Consider the following 26,833-nt stretch of genomic DNA (forward strand, 5'->3'; position numbering starts at 1 on the left):
AGAGATAAGCCAGCCTTTGGCACGAAGCATACATACCATTCATTCTAGATTATTTTCTTTAAAATTTGTTGCTATCAACACTTGGGGCTCAGAGGTGTAGACTCTGAAATGATAGTTATTTTCCTTTTGGACACTTAATATAATGTGCATTTTTCTAGGACCAGAAAGTAATAATGAAGGAGTGATCTGCTACCCTTGAAAGCTATACTGGGATTATCATTCATTCAATGCATATTTATTAACTTTGCACTTTGTACAAGGCAGTATGCTAGCCCTGGAAACATCAGTAAAGCCAAACCGACTTAGTAGTGTCCTGATGAAGGAGGACTAGCAAGAAATACAGTAAATATAGTAAGTATATAGTATGTAAAAGGCGATCCAAACTGGAGGAGGGAAAGGGCAAGATAAGGGTTGGGGAGTTGCAGTTTTAAATGGAGGTACAAGGGGATTGAGTTGGCCTTTGGAAAAGCTGACATTCAGGCAGGTCCTTGACTTGGAGGGGAAGGCCTGTGTGGCTATGGAAGGGAAGAGCATTCCAGGCAGAGGAATCCTCTCTGTGTGCCAGGCATGCCATGCTGAGTACGGCAGGGGCACAGATGGATGATACGTGGTTTCTACCATCGGGGAGTTGACAGGCTAGAAACAAGATTCAGGCTTGAAGATAAATGCAGAGAAGCACTGTGGCAAGGTAGAATTTTTCTAAGGGTCTCTGTTGAATACAAGCTAAGAAAATATGAAAAGTTATTCCTATTTCAAGAATGAAGCCAGGTTAAGTGATAGACCAAAGGACCTCTACCGGGAGAGCTTCTCACTCTTGGCTCTGAGCCGATTTCCTCCTAGAAGTTGCTGCCTCTCCCTGAGGCCTGACGCTGCCATGAGTCCTTCTGACTCTCCATGAGTCACCCCACTGCCATGACTCCTTCGGAGGGGGTGTCTGACCTTTTGCTTCAGGCCTCTGCTGGGCCTCACAGTAACCCTTGTGAAGCTGAAGATGGGATCTCTCATCTTCCCTAACCCAGAGCCAACCTTGGCCTCTCTGCATCATTTGCTGCCAGTTTCCTGTGTTCGTTTTTGGGAAGAGAGGGATTTTCAGGCATCCCGCCCCTCACCCACCTGACCTAACCGTGTGGATTCCTGACACCACAGGCAGAGGATTGTTCTTCAGGTTCCTCTGAAGCCCACCTGTTCAGATGCTTGCTGCTTTTCCTTCTTGCCTGTTCTGACTGTGATGACAGAGACCCCGCCTCAGCAATCTCCACCTCACACTCTATTCTCATAAGTAGGTAGAATTTTCTCATCCCATATTTATGGTTGAGGAGGAGACAGATGCTGAGAAGTTAAATAATCTACCCCAAATCACACAGCTGTGAGTGATGGGGCCTCTACTTCTGTTGCACCAAGCTACCTGTCCATCAGGGGACTTGCCTCACCATTGCTTTCTGCCAGCCCTGGGCTTGCCTTTAAAAGGACATCATATGCATAAGACACTGGTTAAAAGGTGCAGCATGGTCCCTGGAGATGCTCACTCTTACAACTGGCCTGTCCTTGGGGCAGCAGCTCCTCACAGGCCCCTAAGAGGTAGACCTCCTGCCTGTGGCTGCCAGGACCCTCTTCTCCATCACAGGTCTTCCTCCTCAAGAACCTTCTCTGGTTTCCTGTTGCTTTTTATATTAAATATTTCCCTTAGTTTAGCATCCCGAGTTTGCCTTTTGCTGATTGTTCCCTCTCCATGTCTGCAAACAACTTCGTTTTCAGCCTTGGTGCTCTGGCTCAGCTGCTTCTACCACACACATAGGATTTAGGCGCATTTGGGACCTGTCCCTTCTTTTCAAGGGCCTTCCCAGTGCCTACTTGTTGTCATTGTCTTTGCAGTACTACAGATAACCTTCCTAGATAACCCCACTCCAGGAAACTGTCCCCATACACCGGGTGCCCTCCGCCATGATTAGTTTGTATTTGCGAGTGTGTTACTTGGTTGTGTTCCCTGAATATTTATTTGGTTTTCCCAGCTAAATTGTAGTTTATTTGAAGGCACAAACCAAATCTCATAATTCTATTAAGTACCTAAAAGGAGTAAATTATTGTTAATGCTCCAATTGGCTAATGTCTATTTCATATTTTACTTACCAGATTTACAAATGCTTAATATTCTGAACTATTTCACTCTCATTTACAAAACATCAGATTCTGATAAGCAGAAAATAAAGTTTAATGCCCCCAGCACATAGCAGTTTTGAGTTGCACTTTTAAACTCACTTCTTAATCCATTTCAAGGTTTTCAATTGTTCATAGTTAATTCTTCTTACCAAGGGTGTATTACACTTGCTCAGCATTGAATGCTATGGAAAGAATGGCCTTTCTTTCCTGCATAACTGACTTTACTTTTGTTCATAGGTTGAAATCAGCCCTTCCATTTCACTGCAGTATTATATTAGTGGCATTTTTATTTAGGGAAAAAAAAAAGCTTTCTTCCACATGAACTTTTGTTACAAATCAGTTTATTGGGTCCAATCAATGGGCAAGACCTATGAAAGGGTGTGGATTATCTGGTTGGGCCTTTGTGTAGCAAAAGGCTTAGATGCTGCTTAGTCCTCGCTCATTCTTCATCATGTAAAGAAGTGTTTTTTTTTTTGAAGGATCAACACCTGACTGAGCCCTGCCTTTTTCATGGAAATGTTTTCACCTGAGTTGCTGCTTATGGTACTAAGAATTAGTTAACTAATACTTATTTAACCTTGGAACAATGTTTATCATAATCCGATTGGCAGATAGTCATTTTACTTAGGCTTTTTCTTTATAGCATCAGGACTAGCAAATCTCAGTAAAGAGTATGCTGGGAGCAATTTCTTTTTTCCCAAATAGGTTATCACTCTGCTTTTTTTTGCTTTCTGCCAAGGGGCATGTCTGGGCACTGTGGACATTAAGACTGGTGGCCACACATTAGGGAGGTGGAGGTCCCCTCTTGGGTTGAGCACCACTTTTATTTTTAAAGCTGCATCCCCATTTCATGCTGCTGGCAGCATTTCCCTTCAGACGAATCCCATGCAATTTATCACATTAATACATTCGGAGCTGTTTTTCATGATAAAGCTTCCTTAAGAGCATTACCACTAATTAATACACAAAATGGCCTGGCACAATTTAATAATTTGGTAATGTTTTTCAATGTTTTCTTAAAGATGACGCTTTACAAGTCAAGACCCGAACTTGCCTGGGTCATGACCTTTTTGCAGTGTTTGGAGTCTTGTTAAACAAGAAGGAAAGCAAAACATAAATTAGCGTCTCCAGTATAAGTTGCTCTACATTTCCCAATCTTTCAACACTTTGAAGAGCATAGTCACTGTTAATGTAAGAGAACATCTCATGAGGAAACTGGCAGTGATTTTAAAAGTCTGGCTTTCTGGAATGAGTGAGAAGCTTCTTCCTCAGTGCCACTCTTCTAGGGCCAACATTGTCCTTTGTGAGAGAGGAGCAAGATGAGGAAGTTTGCATTATGGACTATGGGACATTAAAAAGCTAAGGAAAAAGAGAAGTAACAGTTACCTTTAATCGTACTGAAGATGTATCAGCATGTGTGGCCTTTGGCATCTGTTAGCCTTTAGGGCCATGTTCCCAAGTTTGCCATTAGAATTTAGTGTTAAAAATACTTTAAATATAACAGCACCACTTTTTGTTATAGTAAAAATGTGTGTCTTTACTCAATTGTAATTACCGCAACACCCCAGCTTTTGTTGTTATATTGCCCTTGGACTTACGTATTTCTGTTCCTCTGGCTTAGAATGTCCTTCCCCTTCATCATCCTAATCAACCTACTCATTCCTTAAGACTCAACTCATGTATCATCTCCTCCAGAAAAAGCTTTCTCTGCCACGTGTTTCTTCCCTCTACCTGACATCCTTGTGCGTAATACCTCCACCTTTCCATACTGTATTATCTATTTTGCTTCTGTCTTTCTGTGGAAGGTCTGTTGCATATTCATCTAGGAACTTGGTAAATGTCTGATGATAAGCATTTGATTTTTACCTAGTTGATTCCTCAAATAATAATAATGATTACCCTTTAATCTGAATACTCACAGGTGTACTTCTATCTCATATTCTTTGTGCAGTCATCTGTTAAGTTAATGGCTAATTGTACCAGAGGGTCTCAGCTTTGTTTCTTTGATCTGCATTGGTTTATGTTGGTACATTGCCCATTCTTGGCACAGCAGGTGGATAAAAACATTGAGTAACATTGAGAAAGGCTAACGTGTCTTATTGACAGTAGTGGTATAATGTTTACCAAACCCAAATTGAAATTGTTTTGGTTTCTTAAAATCTTTTCCCGATAGCCCATTTATTTTAATGTTCTGAATTTCTAAGATCTGTGTATAGGTTCAATGATTAGTCTTTACTGAAGACTTATCTATGGACTGAGTGTGTATTATAAATCTAGTGACACAAGTTTAAAACTTATTTCTCTTTCATTTTCCAAGTAAACTTTTTTAGTAATGTGTTTTTCTTTGTAAAGACAGGCAATATGTGATTTGGGTCTGGATCTGGTTTCCAGTCTTGGCTCCATCATGTATTGGTTATTTGGCCTTGAACACAAATGACTTACATCTGTGAGATTCAATAGCTTCATCAGTAAAATGGGGATAGTAGTAGTACTGAATTTTCATGATTATAATGAAAATTAATTGAGAGACTGATCTGGAGAGGTGCCATACTACAAAGAGTATTAAGTGGAGGTGTCCCTATTAAATGGCGAGATACCCAGAAACATTACCCTGTTGACTCCAGTATGCTGGCAACGAGGCTTTATAGTCTTTGGGAAGGAGACTGGAAGATTCTTCTCTGGGAAAAATTTACACATACTAACCTTTGAGGGACCCCCAATAATGAGCCAGGTCTTACCTGATCATCCTATAGTGAAGCCCCCGGACACAGAATTTCCATTCATAGTTTGGCTCTTAAATATGAATAGCTATCCAGCAATGACCAGACACTTGAGGAAAGCCTCCAGTAAACAAATTGGAAAAAGGGGCAAGTCATAGGAAACAGACGAAACAAGGAACAGAAGAAAACATCATTTTTGCAATCTATAATATTCACAAGTTTGTTTTTTGAGACAGAGTCTCACTTTGTCACCCAGGCAGGAGTGCAGTGGTGCCATCTCGGCTCACCCCAGCCTCAACCTCCTGGGCTCAAGCGATCTTCTCACCTCAGGCTCCCAAGTAGCTGGGACTACAGGCATTTGCCACCACACCCGGCTAATTTTGGTATTTTTGTCGAGATGAGGTTTCGCCATGTTAACCTAAACAGGTCTCAAACTCCTGGGCTCAAGCGATCTGTCCATCTTGGCCTCCCAAAGTGCTGGGATTACAGGTGTGAGCCACCGACCTCAGAGATCTAAAACAAGATATTGTATTTTAATTGCACAGGATACAATTAAAAAAGAAAACATTCAGAAAACAAGAAGAGCTCTTAGAACTGAAAAATAAGTTAGTGTAAAGGTTGGAAGATAAAATTGATACTAACCTGAAAAGTATTAGAAAGAGAAAGAAATAAAAACTAAGAGTAAAAAAATAAGAAAATTAGAAGATTAGTCCTAGAGGATCAGTATCCAACTAAGAGGTTCCCAGTGGGTGATACAGAGAAAATGAATGGGAGGAAATCTCAAGGAAACATATTTCCTAGAACTGAATGATTGGAATTTCCAGTTTAGAAAGAAGGAATCTAGTGCCAGCAAAATGAGTATAGAAAGAACCATCTTAGGATATGTAGTTTTCAAATTGCAGAACATAGGGATGAAGAAAAGATCTGAAAGTTTTGTATTAAAAAGGTTAGAAACAAAAGATCAAAGATCAGATAGCATTTGTCTTTTAGCCTTCAGTGCCTTCAAAATTGTGAGAAAAAAAATTATTTCTAACCTTTTTATTTATTTTTTTATTTTTTTGAGATGGAGTTTCGCTCTTGTTGCCCAGGCTGGAGTGCAATGGCGTGATCTCGGCTCAGCTCACTGCAACTTCTGACTCTTGGGTTCAAGCATTCTCCTACCTCAGCCTCCCAAGTAGCTGGGATTACAGGCATGTGCCACCATGCCCAGCTAATTTTGTATTTTTAGTAGAGATGGGGTTTCACCATGTTGGTCAGGCTGGTCTCAAACTCCTGAACCTCAGGTGACCCACCTGCCTCGGCCTCCCACAGCACTGGAATTATAGGCATGAGCCACCGCACCTGGCCTCTAACCTTATTTTTTACAACTAGCCAAACTATTAAGACAAAGGATACAATATTAAGGCTAGAATAAAGGTATTTCCAGACATGCAAGGTCTTTAAAATTTTACCTCCCTCACTCTTTCTCAGGAAGCTTTTGGGTATATGCAGCACAGACAAGGGAATAGATGAGGAAAAGGAAGGCTGGGATACAGGGAATCTAACAGAAGAGAGAGGAAAGCTCCAGAACTACAGCTGTGCCCCAGTCACTGCTTCAGATTGAACTGTGAACACAGAGGACTCCTGGAGGGGAATTTCTTCAAGAACACAACTTGAAACTATGTAATGTGTTTGAACATACTGAAAGGAGACTTGTGATTGTGTTTAGAGACAAACTTGTGATAAGTACCTGTAAACTAAGCAAAGGGGAAAAAGGCAATTAACTCCAGTAAAACAAAGTGTTGTCCAAGAAAGGAAATTGAATAGTACTCTGCATGGCCTAGTTGTAAACCACATTTGTATAAACATAATAAATACTGAATATAGATTTAACTAAAGACTGTGAAATAACTGTATTGGAAGGATGTAAAAAGGGGCATGTGGTGGGGGAAGGGGGGTAGTGCAAAATTAATAATAAATCCCCATTTTCCATGGTAGGAAGTTAGTAAATCATATTTAAAGCTGAAAACAAAAATCTAAAACTAGTAATGTAACATTATTATTTGAAGATAAGGAAGTAAATATAAGAAGAAAAGCTAAGAGAATTGAAAATGGCTGCCTTTGAAGAAAGGGAACTGAGAATGGTAGCATAAGCCTGGCATAGTTTTTAAACTTTTTTAATATTTCAGGGTTAAAAGTAAAACTGAAAAATATTAAATGTGACAATTATGGAAAGCACTTTAACCCACACCTTTTACAGTTCAGTTTTGCATAAATGTAAACTATTATTACCCTGCTCCTTCTAAAAAGTGTACTAAAGCATTGTAAAGCCAGCGCCACATACTTTCTATTCATTTCATCTTTTTTCCCCAATTCCCACCATACGTGTGCCATGTTGGCTCTGAGGAAGGAATTACATACATACATGTCAGTATCTTTCCATTTGGTTTGTGTATCTTCCTGATTTCCTAATCCATTGTTTTATTGATGTGAATGAGAAGGAGCTATTCACATGTTGCCACTTTCTGAATCATGTTGTTGGTACATTTTTTCAAGATTTTCAGGAAAATCCTGAATTGTTTTCTTCTGTTTTGCCTAATCATTTGCATTTGCAAGATTAAATAAATGGCTTTTGCAAATTGTATTCAAGCTTACTGTAGTTTCCTAATTAGTCTTATTATGTACATTTTAACACATTTTCTCCCTATGATCAGGGCCGCAAGCTTCTTATCATTGGGACCACTAGCCGCAAAGATGTCCTTCAGGAGATGGAAATGCTTAACGCTTTCAGCACCACCATCCACGTGCCCAACATTGCCACAGGAGAGCAGCTGTTGGAAGCTTTGGAGGTAAAAATGAGTCAATGGATTGCACACTGTTTATAAGAAAGGAATTGAGGCTGAAATAAGTGGTGGTACCACATTATATCTGGTGTTTGGTTTTTATGCTAATCTGGAACATGGGACCCGGGGATATTACAGGTTGAGTATACCTTATCCAAAATGCCTAGGACTAGGCCAGGCACGGTGGCTCAAGCCTATAATCCCAGCACTTTGGGAGGCCGGGGCAGGTGGATCACTTGAGGTCAGGAATTCGAGACCAGCCTGGCCAACATGGTGAAACCCTGTCTCTACTAAAAATACAAAAATTATCTGGGCATGGTGGCGGGCGCCTGTAGTCCCAGCTACTCAGGAGGCTGAAGCAGGAGAATCTCTTGAACCCAGGAGGCGGAGGTTGCAGTGAGCCAAGATTGTGCCACTGCACTCCAGTATGGGCGAGAGAGCAAAACTCTAACAACAACAAAAAATGCCTAGGACCAGAAGTGTTTCAGATTTCAGATTTTTTCAGATTTTGGAATATTGCATTATATTTAGGTTGAGCATCTCTAATCTGGAAATCTGAAATGCTTCAGTGAGCATTTTGTTTGAATGTCATGTTGGCACTCAAAAAGTGTCCGATTTTGGAGCATTTTAGATTTCAGACTTTTGGATTAGGGATACTCAACCTGTACCTCCAGTTGTTTTCAGGAATTAGAGGAGAAAGATGAATATACATGACAGTGAGTTAATTTCCCATTCCTCAATGTAGGCAGCTACAAACTGCCAGGAATTAATTGCTCTGTATCCAGCGTGAGTGATGTATATAGATTACTTGGACCAGAAACTTGAATGGGTGGTGGTGTGGGGGTAAAGTAATCACTGTATAGAAAAATTAACCATTCATAGTAGCTTTTAGCACATTTCCCTGCATTTAATAAGTTGGAACAATGACTAAAGCCTTAGAAATGTCAAAAAAAAAAAAGCTACAGAAGTAAAAGGAACTTTATTAAGAAGTTTAGAAATAGAAATGTTTTCTTAATTCTTTGAAAATGACAAAGTCATTTTTAAAAAAGAATGTTCTTCATTTAACTTTTAATATCAATATTCACAAGTAACTTGGTGAGCTCTATTGGAAAATATTATCTACTGAGTTGTTCAGCAGTGGTAGAGTCAGTAAAGCTTCTTAAAGTCCTCAAGGCCCCCAACAAAATTGAAATTTATCTATATGATAAATGTTTTCAAGTTACCCATGTAGACAGCTTTTGTGCAGAAGCTGGGTAAGAGAATTAAAGGTAGTTTGCTTTGACACATACAGATTGTTCCTAGAAAAGAATGTTAAAAATTTTAACTTATCTTTATTATGGATTGGAGCTATTTTTTTCCCCAGCAAATATAAGTTACATAGCGGTCCATAAGAAAACAGGGTTTAAGATACCAGTTTTCACTTTCATGATTGCACCTAATGGGTTTAGGAAGGTGAAGGTCAGACCGTATTTTAAAGTAGGAGAGAATTCTATCAACTTGAACAGTTAGGTAGTTCTTATCACTCTTCTTTTAAAGGTAAGTAGAATTAACCAATGTTGATGTGTTCACTGTATAAGTGCTTTGATTATTGTTTATTGTTTTTGTAGCTTTTGGGCAACTTCAAGGATAAGGAACGCACCACAATTGCACAGCAAGTCAAAGGGAAGAAAGTCTGGATAGGAATCAAGAAGTTACTAATGCTGATCGAGATGTCCCTCCAGGTAAGGTACTTCCTTCTCCGTATGACTCAGACAGAACAAAGCTTCAGGACACACCAAGAGGGTTCAGTATTTCCTTTGCCAAGGTTTTAATTAAAGTTTTGATTTTCTTATATTATTTCCAAACTTAATTTGGTATTAGTAGCCTGCTTCTGAGATTGATCACTTAACAATACTTTTTAACTTCTTAAAATTCAAAAATGGAAGGAAAGATTATAAAGTTAGTTTTAATTTAGGGAGCCACTAAATCTTAGAACTAGAAAAGACTTCAAAGGGCAGTCGTTCTTCTGCCCCCTCATTTTGGAGATGAGGGTACTATGTGAGCCACAGGCTGTCAGTGAATTATCCAAGATCACATCACCAGGTTATTGATGGAGAGGGGATGGTGTTACACCTCAAGTCAGTAAGCGACCACACGTACACCAAACGGTGTCTGGGAGACTGTTTTAAGGGACAAGTTAATTAAGTTATGCAGTCTAGACTTAGGATCTGTATATTTGTCCCTGGCTGGGCTCCTAGAAATTTCATGCAAACTACTGTACGGTTGAAGCATCCAGAATCACATAGAAAACTGAGCCCCAGGGTGCTGCCTGGGCAAAGACAGATGAAACTTCTTTGGGACTTTCTCATATCTCCTGGCAACTTACCTTTCCTTTTTAGAACTCCACCCTTCCGTGTGCCCATCCTGTGTCTTCTTGTCCTTATCTGACATACTAGGTAGCTGATAAATGTCTCTCTATCAAGCCCTGAGTTCAGAGACCTTGGCTCTTACTATTGAGTCCACAGCCCCTGGAACAGAGCTAACACATACAAGGGTGCTCAGTAAACTTTTATTATTATTATTATTTTGAGACAGGATCTCACTCTGTCTCCCAGGCTGGAATGCAGTGCCGTGATCATGGCTTACTGCAGTTTTGACCTCCCAGGCTCAAGCGATCCTCCCGTCTCAGCCTCCCAAGTAGCTGGGACTACCAGCATGTGCTACCACACTCAACTAATTTTTGTATTTTTTGTAGAAACATGGTTTCACTATGTTGCCCAGGCTGGTCTTGAACTCCTGAGCTCAAGTGATCCATCTGCCTCAGCCTCCCAGAGTGCTGGGATTACAGGCATGCACCACTATGCCTCGCCCTTGGTAACTTTTTTTCTTTTTTTTTCTTTTGAGACGGAATCTCGCTCTGCTGCCCAGGCTTGAGTGCAGGGGCGTGATCTCGGCTTACTGCAACTTCCACCTCCTGGGTTCAAGGGATTCTTCTGGCTCAGCCTCCTGAGTAGCTGGGATTACAGGCACCCACCCACCATGCCCGGCTAATTTTTTGTATTTTTAGTAGAGATGGGGTTTCACCATGTTGGCGAAGCTGGTCTCGATCTCCTGACCTCAGGTGATCCGCCCACCTCGGCCTCCCAAAATGTTGGGATTACAGGCATGAGCCACTGCGCCCGGCCAGTAAACGTTTGTTGGATGAATAACTGTAAATTCATTCTGGTCCTAGGTGGACAGAGTGGCTGTATTCTAGGCATCATGTGTTACTTACTGATGGTCCTGCATTCTGCTAGTGTGGGCAGTGAGTGGCAGAGGTGAAGTTTCTGTTTCACAGTTACGTCTGAAATAGGCTCTTGGGCCAATAACAAATTGGAAACATGAAGTGAATGCTTTTTAATCTTTTCTGGTAAATTTATCTGAAAATAAAATTTTTGTGGCTTTCAGAAATCTAATTTAATCTACTGAGCTTTCAGATGGACTATTTTTAAGTCAATTAATTTATTTTCCATTATGAGCCATAAATTAAAGTTACAGACTAACCACTTCGTTTAGACTTATTCTTGGTAAAAGTGCAAATACAGGTGTATTGGCTCTTTCCTTGAAAAAAAGATAAACCTGTCAGATTGTCAGCTCTTTTTTTTTTTTTTTAAGTTTCAGTATAATTTTTTTTCAATAATTGCATCGAAGAAACTATGTGGATTTTTTTCCCCCAACCCTCATCCCTTTCTCTTCCTTTGATGCCTGCAGGTCAGTGATCAAGTTAATGCTTCTTATGCATGTGGGGTAGAGAGTGAGAGTGGGGCACTCAGGCTTAATCTTCAGCGACTGACATTTCATAGGCCTCTGAGTTTGAACCCCTTCATGTCAAATGGATTTCGTGCAGCTGAGTGAATTCTCTTTAGATCTGCCTTAGAGAGGCTGAGCCTAAGTGAAGAGGCATGTAGTTTTGCAGAATATAAGTCATGTTACCTCTCTGTTCACTACATGCGATTCTGTTAAAACTTGCACAGAGCCGAGGATCTGCTCTGACTGGATGTCACCTGAGGGAATAAAGTCATTTATCTAGATTACTTTTTTCCTCCCTTTCTCCTGACTTTTAATTCCATAGCTACAGGCAAGTCAGTAAGTTGTTGCTCACACATATTAAATATATTTAATGGGCAAAGAACTGCAAGTACCAACTACAACTGCGCTCCAGCCAGTTCCTTTTTTTTTTTTTTTTTTAAGAACTTGACAATTGATTCATATGTAATTCTATTCCCAAAAAGGAAAAATGTTTCTTTTGTTAGCTATTCACACTTTTTCTTAGTCCTTTGTAGTCTGACCTCTTACCTTTGATACATTTGAAACTTCTGTTCAGTGTTTTTCTGGGATAGAAGAAATCTTAAAAAAAAAAAAAAAAAAAAAAAAAAAAAAAAAAAAAATCCATGGTTGGAGGGGGAGTCCTATTGCACATCTGCCCACAGCTGCACTGAGCATTTGAAAGTTATTCCTGGAGGGCAGGGAGTTCCCTCTTGGGAAACAGACTCCTGCTCTGAAACATATTTTAAAAGTTAGGTGTGTTTCTTACAATAAAAATTCATCTTCAGGAACTAAAGATGTTTTTAATGATTGTTTTCTAGATAACTTCGTATCTCCTGTGTTCCTACGAGAATAGAGTACATTTAACAAGTTAGTATAAATATGAATAGAAAATGAAAACCAGTTGAGATAGCTGATAATAACCACCTGAACGAAGCACCTGAAACAAAGTTGCGCCATCTTTTCTTAGACTCATGACACCTTCGCAGTCACAGGAGACCCAGATTCATCTAGAGATTATTTCAGGAATCAGCAGTACTCTTCATTTTTTTAGTTTTAGCACAACTTTGTTACTACAAAGAAGAAACTATATGACAGATACTGAGGCTAAGAAAAGCTATATTGTTGATTATGTAGAGTTAATAAGCTATTTTTTAGTTGTTGAATTAGCCTCAACTTGGTATCTTCTACTTTGCTGTGACTTTAGTAGACTTTTATACCTTCAACAGATGAATTGGGTGTCATTTGAACTCTGATGAATGGCCCTGTTCAGTCTCACAGCGATGCTTCACAGGCACCAGCACAGGGCACGCCTGGCCCAAGTGCCTATGATGGCCAGTGGGCTTGGGTATTTTGGAACCCAGTGTACGTGGTTCTGGAAAACCCCATTCACTTCTTCCAAATGATGTGATCTGCTTTGTTTGGTGTGAGAATGCTGGTCAAGGAGCAAGTAATACATTCAGTGACCTAGCAGAGCATTGATGAAGCGTGAAACCGAACACTGCCTTCGCATGAAGCAAGTGCAGAGTTGTTAGAAGGTACCATTAACCCATCTTCATTTCTTCTGATGTATTTAGATGGATCCTGAATACCGTGTGAGAAAATTCTTGGCTCTCTTAAGAGAAGAAGGAGCGTAAGTACACACAGCATTTAATGACCATCAACCAAACTTACCACCCTGTTAAATCCCTGTGCCTGTTCTAAGAGTTGCTTTCCTAGATAAGTTTGTTTCAATTTATTTGAATTCTTCGCTGTGTTGTAGGTCCGAGAGACCAAGCAAGGAAGTTGGTTGTACTGTTGGTTTGCTCTCCCTGTCCTGCTTCGCAAAACTTCCTTGTCACAATGCAGGAAAAACTTAATGGTACATATTTATTGGAACCTGCTTTTACATGCATGGAGCTGTGATTATTTTCTTTTGTGAAGTGCTCATCTAATAGCAAATGCATAGTGGGAAATGTAGGATAACCATTAAGAAGCTTTTAGTGATCTTTTTTTTTTTTTGATGAATAGTTTTTTACAGACCCTCATCTGGTTTTTTGTGTTTTGGTATTTCTTTTGCAGTAGCCCCCTTGATTTTGATTGAAAATGAACTATTTGAAACACACGTGACCAAGGGAAGTGACCAAGGTGAAGATGGCCTGGGATCTTCACTGTCTTACTCAAGATACTGGACTAAGTGGAACGTTCTCTACCTTCAACACGTGCTCGCTCTGCATGATTAGTGCAATAAAACTCCCTTCCTTATGCGTACTGAGATAGCTTAGTGTCTCGTGGAAGGTGTCAATTTGGTTTAGAATGCTGCGCTTACCTTCCCATGCAGGCTAAAGTGATTCCTTCTTGCTCAGTCCCTCTGTGTGGGAACCATCCAGTGCTTGTGGACACTACACGTTTCAAGCTCTCTACTAGCACCATCACCCCTGAAAACTCTCAGTCAGTGTCATGAATGTTGCATGACAACAGTTGGCCAATTAGAAGGCAGACTTTCTACATGCAAACCTGGCTTAGTAAATCGAGGTGTGGGCCAGAGATCCTCTGGCAGCTGTCCTGAGCTAACACTAAAAGTCACTGGGTATTTAGTTAAAGGTCTCCCACAAGACTGGTATTCTCTTTGCCTGAAGAAACAAGGCATTGAATCTCTAAAATGCTGTTCTCAATCATTGTCAGAGATGTTTTCAAGTTGCAGTCAGAAGATCTTTCTTAACAGAAAGTCAGATGACTACCGTGTTGGTTGTGACTTCCCCTTAGTATAACTAATTTGCTCTGTGGTAAGAGATATGCTCATTATTACCACTTAGTAGATGTTGTTAAAAACATGTGAAAGATAGGTATGGAAAAAGCGTACACCCCCAAACAGAAAGGAGTTATTAAAGTAGTTTACAAACCTCTCGGCACTAATTAGTGTCCAACTCCAAGTGGGTCAATTCCTTAGTATAATATTAAGGCTTATTAGTATCACTGCTTTTTCCTTAGCTTAATGACTTACTTAGAATTTATCCTTTATTTTAAATGATCTGTACTATCTAGTGTCTAAATAAAACACTATTCTCCAGAAAAATCAATCATTTTCTAGCCCTCTCCCTCAGTCCTTTATTGTCCATTCCAATACATTGAACACATTTCCTTTACCCTCCACACACTTCTTCCAAAAGGAAGCACCCATTGAGTCCTTTTGAGGGTGATTTGTCTTATAACTGACTGACTTAGCAGGAATTTAATTAGGTCATATTTGGTGATGAGACTTATGGAGCGTGCCTCTCTCTCCCCACTGCTGCTTAAAATGCAAGGACAAGCAATTAGAAGCCATCCTAAGGTGCTTAACCCACACGCCACCCATGAGGCTTGTGGCCACAGTGGCACTTGGGTGTGGCTCCTCTGTTATTTGTCCCCATGTGAGAAAGCAGATCATCTCCAAATCTTGCTATTTGTATACTTTTGGTGGAGACTTGGATGTCATATCTTCTTTGTTTAGGGTTTTCTTCCCTAGCTTATTTTGTGGCTTTTAAAGAAGTGGATTGTATTGTGAGATCCTGTGATTCCTGGTGGCCAGTATCCTGGATTCCTCTAAGATCTTGCCTCTTTCCTCCTCATGAAAGCAGCACACGTTGTGTTAACTTATGTCTCTTGTTAAATGAGCTTAATGTCTTTGTGTTTTGTCCAAAACTATATTGAAAAATATAAATATTGTTTAATGCAAATGAAGGAATGCAATAAAGAGTAAATATACTTGAAAATGTTCTGGAGACCAGTGTTTCATATAGAACGACATGAACAGCTGATAGGAATGGAGGAAGAAGGAAGGGGTCAGGAAAGAAACCTCTCCTTGTTTTGTTACAAGTAGTGTAACATGAGGGATGATTTTTATTTTAAAAATCTCTTATTTAGAAAGTATAGTTATTTAAAAACAGATCATTAGAGTATCAGAAAAGTTAATATACAACCATCTTATGCTTTATACTTATTTTATCTTACTAAAAAAAAAAAAAATGCCTGGCACAGTGGCTCATGCCTGTAATCCGAGAACTTTGGGAGGCTGAGGTGGGGGGGTCACTTGAGGTCAGTAGTTCGAGACCAGCCTGGCCAACATGGTGAAACCCTGTCTCTACTAAAAATGCAACAAACAGCTGGGTGTGTTGGCACATGCCTGTAATCCCAGCTACTCAGGAGGCTGAGGCAGGAGAATCGCTTGAACCTGGGAGGCAGAGGTTGCAGTGAGCCAGGATCATGCCACTTGCACTCAGCCTAGGCAACAGAGCAATACTTTGTCTCAGAAAAAGAAAAAAAAAAAATCAACTCAGGTACCTAAGCCACAAACAAGGTTAGTAATAAACCAGAAAGGAGAGTTGCTGCTCAATTAGAACTACTCCTTTCTGTGAAATGTGCAAACCAAGGAACTTAAAGGCTGTCAGTGAGATTGCTTCACATGGTTCACTTTTGTATCCTCCACAGTTTTTTACATTTTTCTGAGCTATCAGATCTCTTAACCTCCTAAACCTTGATCCTTAGCATTGGCTCAGGTTAGGACAGGAAGCAGCTCAGAAAATCCACAAGGCCCTGTGGGGAAGAGGCCAGCTTCAAGAACTTCCACAACGGGAGTTCCTGGGAGGAGGACCCTGAGGCCGACCTGGTCCCTGCATAGCCTTGAGAAGGCGGTTCTTGAAGCTGCCCAAATATTCTTCAAAGCCAGTGCTGTACAGCAGAGCATATGAGATTACAGAACAGCCTGTGAAGAAGCAAAGGAGACTCCAGCTAGCTGCTGCCTTAGGTTTCTTCATCTATGGGTGAATTGTTAACCGGCTATTTTTTTGTCATAAGATGTTTTTGAGATCAAAACCTCAAAAGAGGAGGTTATTTTATCCTTTCTAAATTTGTACATCTTCACTGGGACACTTTTTTTTTCAATGTCACACAGAAAAATTGCATAATTGTGCTTAAAGTCGGAAATATGTTTTTACTTTAAGGCTGTCTTTTCATATCCTAAAAATTGCAGCCTCCCCTTTAAAAGTTTCAGCAACAAGTCACAAAATCATGGAGTAGATTGAAGTGTGTACAATAATCAAATCCTGATCAACAGACTTGTTGAAACAGTGAGTCAGCTATAAACAACCACCCCAGCCCAAACACAGAAGGTGAAAGCAGGATTTCATTTTCCTTGCCTGACAACTTGGTCCATAGCCTCTTTAAAGAAGTGACTGGGGGCAGCCGGGTGCGGTAGCTCACACCTGTAATCCCAGAGCTTTGGGAGGCCGAGGCGGGCAATCACCTGAGGTCAGGAGTTCGACGCCAGCCTGACCAACATGGTGAAACACCATCTCTACTAAAAATACACAATTAGCCGGGCATGGTGGCACATGCCTGTAATCTCAGCTACTTGGGAGGATGAGGCAGAAGAATTGCTTGAACCTGGGAGGCAGAGATTGCAGTGAGCCAAGATCACACCACTGCACTCCAGCCTGGGCAACAAGAGCAAAACTCTGTCTCAAAAAATAAAATAAATGACTGGGGAAGGGTGTGTATGAGAGTTCAAGAAAGCAGGTAAATTGCAGAATTTATTGCAAAATGATCTAGAGTTTCTCATCAGCTGGCAAGCCGTACTGGGACTGGGTCCTGGAGATGAGCCCACAAGGGCGTGTGCTGGACGGGCACCGTGGCATGAAGATGCGGGAGATAGCGCCTGTGATTGGCAAGCATCCCAAGCAGGTGAAGACAAAATATCCAAGGAGGGATCATGTTTGAAATTTTCCCAGCATAGACGCCACACAACTTCTGTCTCACTACTTTGGGAGCATAAGATTAATGGTAAGATTTTTGCCTCCTAGAAAGTTCTCTATTAAACTGTGAGAAACAGTGGCAGTGTAGCAGCAATGCGTAGCTGCACTGACTTCACTTGAGTGTGCAGACCAGCTACACACATGAGAACATGTCCCTATGCCTGGGGCCACCACGGGAGACGGCATTAGATTACACCAAGAATCATCTCGCCATCGTGTTTCCTTGCTTTTCTGCTTTTTCCCTACCTTCTTTCCTTCCACCTTTCTTTGTACCTCATCCCCTCATCCTTGAACTGTCTCACATGCTTTCCTTCCCTTCTTTCTTCATAAAATAATACTGCTTTGAAAGATCTTCTCATTATGTTGTCTCTTTCAGATTGTTAAATAACGTCCTCTTGTGTTTAGACGTTTGTAAGTACTTATACATGGGGAGAAACTCCATGTTCAAGCACAGCTATAAACTGTATTCTCCTTAACCATCAAATAAGACTGGGCGGGGCGTGGTGGCTCACCCAGTAATCCCAACACTTTGGGAGGCTGAGTGGGAGGACCCCCTGAACCCAGGAGTTTGAGACCAGTGGGCAACACAGCAAGACCCCATCTCTACAAAAGATTTTATTTTTAATTACCATAGTGGAGTGCGCCTGAGTCCTAGTTACTTGGGAGGCTGAGGAGGATCATTTGAGCCCAGGGGGTCAAGCTTGTGTTGAGCCATGATCATGCCACTGTACTCCTGAGTGACAGAGAGAGACACTTGTCTTTTAAAAATTAAAAACTAATCATAGGATTACAAATGGTCTTCATTAGTATGAACAGGGACCATTTAAATATTTGGCAATCTTATTGACTGAAAAAGTACTGGCCAGGTGGGGTGGCTCATGCCTGTAATCCCAACACTGAGAGGCTGAGGTGGGAGGATCACTTGAGACTAGGAGTTCAAGACCAGCCTGAGCAACATAGCAAGACCTCATCTCTAAAAAAAAAAATTTAAAAATTAGCTGGGCATGGTGATACATGCCTATGGTCCCAGCTACATGGGAGCCTGAGGTAGGAGGTCACTTGAGCCCAGGAGGTCGAGGCTGCAGTGAGCCGTGATCACACCACTGCACTCCAGCCTGGGCAACACAGCAAGACCCTACCTCAAAAAAAAAAAAAAAAAAAAAAGGAAAAAGTACCCAGAATGCTGGGATAGATAAGTTCAGGTTGAGCATCCCTAATCTAAAAATCCAAAATCTGAAATGCTCTAAATCTAAAACTTTTCAGCATATACAGGATGCCACAAGTGGAAAATTCCACACCTGACCTTGTGTGACAAGAGGTGGCAATCAAAATTCAAAATGCAGTCTAAACTGTTTCATGCACAAAGTTATTAAAAATATTTTATAAAATTACCTTCAGGCTATGTGTGTAAGGTGCATATGAAACAAATGAATTTCGTGTTTAGACTTGGGTCCCATCCCCAAGATACCTCATTGTATATATGCAAATCTTCCAAAGTCTGAAATATTTCTGGTCCCAAGCATTTCAGAAAAGGTGTAGTCAACCTGTATTAGCTTTATGCAAAAGAAAAATAAAAAGTCAAAATGAAATAAAAATGACCAGACCGTAAGATGTAGAGGAGATCTGTATCCTGTACGTGTCCAATTCATTGTACAGCTGAAGCGTAACAGTTTTTGTGGTTTCAGCTTTTCTGGGGCTAAAGACACATCATGGACAAAACAGAGTGCATGAACTTCTGGTGGCTATTCCTAACCTCAAGGCAGAGGTCCGAATGCAGCACAGAGCAGCCTGCCTCCACCATAGGCGGCTCATGGCTTTATTTCCCTGTTCTCTTTTTTTTTTTTTTTTTTGAGATAGAGTCTCGCCTTGTTGCCCAGGCTGGAGTACAGTGGTGCGATCTCAGCTCATTGCAACCTCCGCCTCCCAGGTTCAAGTGATTCTCTTGCCTCAGCCTCTCGAGTAGCTGGGACTACAGGCGTGCACCACCATGCCCAGCTGCTAATTTTTGTATTTTTAGTAAAAATGGGCTTTCACCATGTTGGCCAGGCTGGTCTTGAACTCCTGACCTCAAGTGATCCACCCACCTCGGCCTCCCAAAGTGCTGGGATTACAGGCCTGAGCCACCCCACCCAGCCTGTTCTCATTATTTCTCTTTGTAGTGAGGTAAGATTTGTTCCTAATTGAGGTAGATCAGGAGAAAGAGAAAGAAAAAACATTTTTGTTGTTCCCTGAAATAATGTGCTGAATAAACCAAAGGTGACATTTTATGGGTAGGTCTGAAAACTAAAGGATTGTCTGTTGTCATAAAACCAACTTGTGGCATCTCATTGTTGAGAAGTCATAACCTGTGAGCTTCCAGTGGGTCCTGTGAAGCGGCGATCTGAGAGGGTGCCCATCCCCAGAGCATGCCCACTGGCAGGCCCTTTCTACCCATACCCACACCCAACTTCAAATGACACTTGTTCCAGACAGCCCACAGCCCAGGGCACACCCTTTCTTCTTGTAGACCAACCTACCTCCTCTACGGCTTAGCTCTCACAGTGGAGCTAGCAGGGGACAGACCATTTTCAGTCAAGTTTCATTTTCAATAGAGAAAATCCTATTTTCCCATTAAATGGAGTTGAAAACATGGTGAGGAGGGGATTAAGGCAGTGGCCACCCCTGCGGTCTGCTGGCCTTGGGCCACATCTTTTAGGAGTGCCTGTGACATTAATTTATACATTGAAAATACCTGAGTCTGTGAAATGAATTACTACCCAAGTTGTTGTTTTCTAAAACTGTAAATTCATTGTTAGATGTTAACTTAGAACAAAAGAAGGCTTTAAGAATGTCCTATGGTGTATCAGACCCACTGTCCATGACATCTCTGATGATCTTGCTTAGAGAACAGCGGAAATGACCTTCACTTGGTCATTTAATTAGCTGAGGCCACCATGTTCAGAATCTCATATCCTTGACCTCCTGAGCATTAATCTGGAAACTCCACACAGTGTACAATGTATCCATTTTAGGTTTGTTTACCTTCTCTTTAATGACTTAACAGAAAAAAACTGCATGATGAAATATATTTTCTCCAAATATATATATATTTATATAATATATAATCTTAGTTAACTCAAAGGTATATACATTGTATAATAAATAATATTTATAAAAAGAGACTTTTTGAATATAAAATCAAAAAGATCAACAACTTCTACAACTTTTTACAAAACTTTGGATACAGCAGGTTGGTAGGAAATTTCAGTTGGATACTATTACCTGACTACGTCGAGAATCATTACAATGCACTCATGTACTATTATTAAATAATTACTTGTCAGCTACTTGAATACGCCCCAGAAACATGACTTTATCACTTTTAATATAGAATACATAGATATGAAAAGATTGTTTTGAAAATTCGTATCCATTCTGCTGAAGTATTCTCACATAAAGCAAGCATTATCCAGTTGACATGATTTAAAACTGTTCAGTCTAAGGTGAGATGGGGAGGGGCATTTCAGACTCGGCGGAGGGGGGTGAGATGTGTATCTTTAGCAGGGCTTGTGGCCAGCAGATTTAGGAGTGAAGGTGGGCTCCTGGACGACCGTCTTGGCAAGCCCGCCTGCACCAGCTGGGAGATCGCTGCCCCAGTATTTTAGGTCAGGGTTACGTAGACCCCAGAGAGAAGGGGGAGAAAGAAAAATCTTTGTTCTGCTCATTCCCCTGCTGCATCTCTTCTTTCTGATTCTCCCTAAGACAGTTGCTGAACCGATTCGTACTGTGAAATCTATGTGCCTCCCTTTTGCTAGCTTTCTCCAGTACCCTCGGCTGGACCAGTATGCCTCAGGGAGAACTCAGCGGTGAGATGCTTCACCCAAGGGAGTAGGTGACTGCTGGTTCCCCTTTGAACTTCTAATCCAGATCCTTGGGAACTGCATGGATGGCAGCTATCTCAGCATGCAGGTGAGGGAAGAAGAGCTGGGGGAAAGAACTCTGTGTCTGTGTTTACTCACATCAGCCCCAGAGAGGAAAGGACACAGTAAGATGGGTCCGTATTGGAGAGGAAGCAAAGGGATGATTTTCATCCTCCCCATCCGCTAGTCACAAAGTTCGAATTTCAGGAATTGATGACTTCTCCCTCACAGACCCTTTGTCTAACTTATACTAAGGTGACCTGGAGTCCAGCTGCTCTACCTGCAGTTATTTGTACAGAGAATCTGCAGGTGAGCAGAGCTGGGAAGGACTGAATGGCCCCTTCCGAAGATACCGCTTCTTTATTTAGGAAGCCATTTGAGCTAGAGAAGACTTGCCCCCTTACATAACCTATTTACAACGTCCACCACCAAAAAAAAAAAAAAAAAAAAGAACTGCATTGACGGTGGAAACTGCAGAATGGTAGAAAAAGATTTTGAGATCTGACTGCCTCTCGTGCAGAACAGGGTTATAGAGAAAATGAGACTGAGAAGAACACATGGCTGCTCTTCAAACGGCTGACCAGGCCACCCTGAGCTGCCAGTTCTTCCAAACTCCAAATCCTACTCTAACAACTGCCGCGGACCTCCCTACCACTTCATCCTAGCTAAACCTATGGCTTTTATCAGAATGAGAAATTAGCTCAAATTTGAATGGGAGTAGACCAAGAAAAGGAGACTGCAGGGGTGTGTCCTACTTCCTGACTCCCACCTCCAGGCGTCTTGGAATGTCACCAGAAGCAGCAGTTTGGAAAAAGAACCTTGCCCATGCTGATGTCTTGACTGCCAGGCCGAGAGCTCACATTAGCCCAGCCTGTTCTGTTGGAGTCAAATTGGTTTTCGTTTTTATTTTCTTTAACATGTGCAAAGATAAGCCTCAGGTCTGTTCCTATCAGACCCTAGAGAACTAAAAAGAAAGCCCCCTTCTTTAAAAACCACACACCATCCACAGTAGGGTGAGAAATGTAAGATGAGAGAGAGGGAGAGCCTCCCCGTCCACAGGCGAGTTGGGTCTGGGTCATTTACCACTCGTGCGGCTGGTGACAGTTCCTTGCTGTCTGATGCTGAGGGCTGTGCCCGGCTCTAGGTCCTGCTTCCCATGAGACTTCGCTGAATCCGCCCCAGCCACACACTTCACCCCTTCCCAGCGCCCTTGGGGAAAATAAAGAGGAAGAATTAGAAACATAATTCCGTTCCCAGAGACCACCCATTGGGGTTCAAAGATCAGAGGCTGCTGATGGATCTGAACGTGTCCCTGGTGCTCAGAGGTGATGAGGACTTGGGTGGTTTCTCCACGCTCTCCTCTGTGCTTCGGGCCTACTGTTGAGGGAGGTCATATGATTCACAGGAGCAGTAAGGCTTTCGAGTCCACAGAATGGGATCAAAATTCTACCTCCCCCACCTCTAGCTGAGGGCCTTGGGCAACAGGAAGCCCCGGAGCAGGTCACTCAGGATGGGAGAAACGGTGCCCGGCCGAGGGCCCAGTCCCCAACTCCGAGTCAACTGCTGTGCTGGGCTCGCGCCAGGCATGCACCGTGTTTTTGTACCGCACCAAATAGCTTGATAATGAGCTGTCCAAATGGGAGAAAGCCTACTTAGTTACGAACAATTCCTTCCCACTGGAGCAGCACTGTGTTCATTTTATTCATTTGCATAGTCATATCTATGCAAATGTCATATCTCACAAAGGGTTTGAGGCATTCCCAGTCAACCCCCAGCTCTTCTAGGGGGCTGACAAGGCCAAGATAAGACTACTTCACAGAGGCAGAAACAGGCTCAGCCAGATTGAAGGGACACATCCAAGGTCTCTCAGCAAGGCAGTAACAGATCCAGGACTTGGGCGCAGCCAGGCCACTTGACTCTGGCCGGAAACTTTCCAGCTCACCATGTTCACAACAGCAGAGTGACGAGGAATAAATGTGGCACTTGTAAGGCACCAAATCAATGGTTAGCCAGAGACACTGGGTAAAAGCTACAAAAAGCTACAGAAAAGGTGTTTTCCCCACCAAGGAAGGACACAAGCCATTTGACAGGCGCCCTCTCCTCACTGCGTGGAGGGCTTGGGGCCTGCTCTGCAACTCCCTTCTCTCTCCTGCCTGCACTGCCAAGACTGTCAGAAAGACAAGAGAACAGCTGACGACTCTGTCCCCTGCCATCCCTGCCAGTGCGTCCCGCAGGCTCCCGTCTTGCCTAGCGGAGTCTCGGCCGAGCCTGGGCCCATTGCTCCAGAGCAGGCAGCTCGCCTGGGGAGGTGGCTCTGGGAGGTCAGCTCTGCTTGGCTCAGGAGCCTCTGTGGCTGCCCTGTGAGCACCTGGGCCCTGGGCCAGGCCCTTCATGTGCAGGGTCTCCAGTCCACAGGACAACCCTACACAGAACACAGTTCTCATCCCCAGTTCACAAATGAAGAAGCCAGGGCTTAGCAAGGCAGAAGAGCTGGCCTGGGAGTGTTCATCATAAGGCATCATGTTGGGAGAGTGTCCTCCACTGGTCACAGAGTGAGGCCTCCAGAGCTTCCACAGAGAAGGGGTTCAGGGTAGGAACCACTTGGACACAGCATCTTGAAACCATATCTATGTAGCATTTTACATAAGATTGAGGAAAAAAAACACTCATTGTCCATTTCAGAAATAGGGAGAAAGAGGGCTGATGAAGAGTACTGATTCTGGCCGGGCGCGGTAGCTCACGCCTGTAATCCCAGCACTTTGGAGGGCCAAGACAGGTGGATCACTTGAGGTCAGGAGTTCAAGACCAGCCTGGCCAGCATGGCGAAACCCATCTCTACTAAAAATAAAAAAATTAGTCGATCATGGTGGTGGGCGCCTATAATCCCAGCTACTTGGGAGGCTGAGGCAGGAGAATCGCTGAAACCCAGGTGGCGGAGGTTACAGTGAGTGGAGATCACGCACTTCACTCCAGCCTGGGCAACAAAGAGAGGCTCAATCTCAAAAAAAAAAAAATTCTGCTGGGCTCCCATTGTTACCACCACTGAACACAGGAGTAAACCGGCGCTCCCAGGCCAGACAGCTGAGCGGACAAGTGGAGGCACTGGATTCACCTTCGTCCTCTCCCACTCCCCACACTGCTTTTGTTCAGACACTGACAAAGGTAGTGCCACCTGCTGCCTTTCTGAACTGTCCCCACCAGGACAGAACTTGAGCTACACTGAGGGGCTTCCTAGATGGGCTGAGTGAGTCGCCCCTCAGCCAGAGCTCTTCTCCATGACGTCAGGTGCCTCCCATATCTCAGAGAGGCCCGTCCACTTCCCTCCCCTACTCCCTATGGCACAGACATGTGCCAGCAGCTCAGAGGTGCCCTGTGGAACTGCAGGTAGAAGGCGGACTCTACCCTTTCACAGGCTGCTCTTGCCCAGCACCACCCCAGACAACAATGACCCAGCAGGGAAGTGCTTCCCAATTAACCAAGCCCTGTCCCTGGTGTCCTTTCATTTGTCCCTCACAACATCTCTGGGGAGGATGACAGATGAGGAACCAGGTCTATGAAGAATTTCTTGCTTGGGTCACACGGTTGGCAAGTGGTAGGAGCTAGAGCAGGGCAGAGCCTAATTCCAGCACCCATGCTTATGCCTCGACACACTAGGCTCCTTCTCAGGGGAGAGAAAAGGAAGAAAGGGCACCCCAGTCTTAAAAACCTTCTACCCCGGGGGTCCAGGACCACTCCTCATCCATGCTGACCTATCCCGGGGTGCTGTGGAACCCAAGGCCAGTGCATAGTGCCTCCCACGCAGGCCACCTCTGGGAAGCTTGGGAACAAAATCCACCAGCCTTTGATCCCTCGATTACTCATCCCAGCCACTCTGAACTTGAATCCCTCCTGCTCCCCGTCATCATCCATAAACTCGGTGAGAGTGCTCCCCACTCCTCCCAAGCTTCAGATCTGTCAGGATATGGGCTTATATGCCGCTTCCCCACACCCACCTCCCTGAGGTTGGTAAGATTTATGCTTGTGCAAGAACTTGCCCTCTAAGTTCAAGGTGGATGCACACTGACTCTGCCTCAGGGGTAGAGGAGACATTTTGGCTCACTGCTTGAGGTATTTAAACTGTCCCCCCGCCCCTCACCACCATCACCACTTTATAGTAAGAAAGCTGAGGACCAGAAAAGTGAAAGAACAGGAAGTTACCGACAAAGTTAGGACCAGACGTCAGGTCTCCCAGCTTCCAACCCCACATCTCCAAAGAATGCTCAAGAATGACAGCGAGTGGCTATGCAAAAATTTGATCTGGCTCATAACTAACTTGTGTAAAAATGTTAATCAATTGCTGGCAGCTAATGTGCACACACTGAATTTGTTTTGTTTTGTTTTTGAGATGGGAGTCTCGCTCTGTCGCCCAGGCTGGATGGAGTCCAGTGGTGCAATCTCAGTCCACTGCAACCTCCGTCGCCCAGGTTCAAGCAATCCTCCTGCCTCAGCCTCCCGAGTAGCTGGGATTACAGGCACCTGCCACAACGCCCGGCTAATTTTTGTATTTTTAGTAGAGACGGGTTTCACCATGTTGGCCAAGCGGGTCTCGAACTCCTGACCTCAGGTGATCCGTTCACCTCGGCCTCCCAAAGTGCTGGGATTACAGGCGTGAGCCACCGCGCCCAGTCAACACTGGGTTTTTATCTGTGCTTTGTGCAATCCACCAAGTCTCTGCCCAAGGACCATTCCCACGGGAGCTTGAAAAATCCTGGCTTCCTATTTCGGCTGTGGGAACTTGTGTGTCTTGGATAGCTTAGAAACAGAAGGGGGTCGTCAAGAAGAAGAGATGGGCAAACAACCCCATTCCCTGCGCCCAGGCTCCCAGCCTCCCCCCTCTTCCCGGAGCCCTACCTGGTGCCCTACTTGCAGGTGTGCACGTCGTAGATGCGAATACACTCCTGGCAGCTGACGTAGCAGCACCAGTGGAAGATGCAGTGGCATTTTTCCTTCCGCTTCTCCGTCCTCGTGTTGTGGCCCCGGCCACAGCAGAGCAGATCGCAGCCATCAATGCCGTGGGAGGTGACATTGCAAGTCCGGTCCCTTGTGCCAAACGAACCCGTCTCTGGGTTGGGCTCACAAAAGTTGGGGGAGTTCTCGTAGTAGACCAGGTCCCTCTCGGTGGGTGGCTTGAAGAGCGAGTACTTGGCCCGGAGGGTCTCCACCCAGCCTCGGGACTCACGGTGCTTCTCTACTACCATCTCCGAGGCGCTGTCATACTTGTCCTTGAGGAAGTCACCGATGGCACGGAAGTCAGGCTGCGCCCACCAGCAGGTCTTCACCTCACAGCTGCCCGACAGCCCGTGGCACTTGCATTTGAGGTGCATGTGGTCCAGGATAGTCTGGGGGAGAGGAGTGGCAGCTGGCCCCCAGACCGACCCCACGAGGGGGCACATCCAGGCCTTCCCTCTCTGCCACTGCCCACCCCCTTCCCTCCAGCCTTCTCTACTCCTCTGTGCCAGGAAGAGAACTGATGGGGACTGAGGCAAGACCTCAAAAATCGTGACCACGTTTCCCTCCCCCCTTCACACCCCAAGCATGGGTAGACAGCACGTCCACTTCTCGCAGCACATGAAATACGAGTTGTTGCCCGGGCAAGGTGGTAATCCCAGCACTTTGGGAGGCTGAGGCGGGAGGATCACCTGAAG

At 43.5% G+C, this 26,833-nt stretch overlaps 2 protein-coding genes across 4 annotated transcripts in view; one reads left to right on the forward strand and one right to left on the reverse strand.

Moving 5' to 3' along the window:
- NSF (N-ethylmaleimide sensitive factor, vesicle fusing ATPase) overlaps window positions 1-15,213 on the forward strand; it is a 166,121-nt gene extending 150,908 nt beyond the window's left edge. For 2 of the 3 annotated variants that reach the window (XM_012497652.2, XM_030800307.1), the window contains exons 18-22: window positions 7,571-7,705; window positions 9,307-9,420; window positions 13,060-13,115; window positions 13,245-13,343; window positions 13,544-15,213. In XM_012497652.2, coding sequence (XP_012353106.1) covers window positions 7,571-7,705; window positions 9,307-9,420; window positions 13,060-13,115; window positions 13,245-13,341 — 402 coding nt within the window. In that variant the 3' untranslated portion in view covers window positions 13,342-13,343; window positions 13,544-15,213. The remainder of the gene's footprint in view (window positions 1-7,570; window positions 7,706-9,306; window positions 9,421-13,059; window positions 13,116-13,244; window positions 13,344-13,543) is intronic. The other variant, XM_003270706.3, reaches the window with a different exon arrangement.
- A 5,042-nt stretch (window positions 15,214-20,255) lies between these two features.
- Window positions 20,256-26,833, reverse strand: part of WNT3 (Wnt family member 3) — a 55,971-nt gene continuing 49,393 nt past the window's right edge. The window contains exons 4-5 of the mRNA XM_003270712.3: window positions 26,040-26,527; window positions 20,256-22,358 (exon numbers count right to left, since the gene is read on the reverse strand). Coding sequence (XP_003270760.1) covers window positions 26,048-26,527 — 480 coding nt within the window. The 3' untranslated portion in view covers window positions 20,256-22,358; window positions 26,040-26,047. The remainder of the gene's footprint in view (window positions 22,359-26,039; window positions 26,528-26,833) is intronic.

Source organism: Nomascus leucogenys, chromosome 19 (assembly GCF_006542625.1).
Source record: "Nomascus leucogenys isolate Asia chromosome 19, Asia_NLE_v1, whole genome shotgun sequence".
Classification (NCBI taxonomy): domain Eukaryota; kingdom Metazoa; phylum Chordata; class Mammalia; order Primates; family Hylobatidae; genus Nomascus; species Nomascus leucogenys.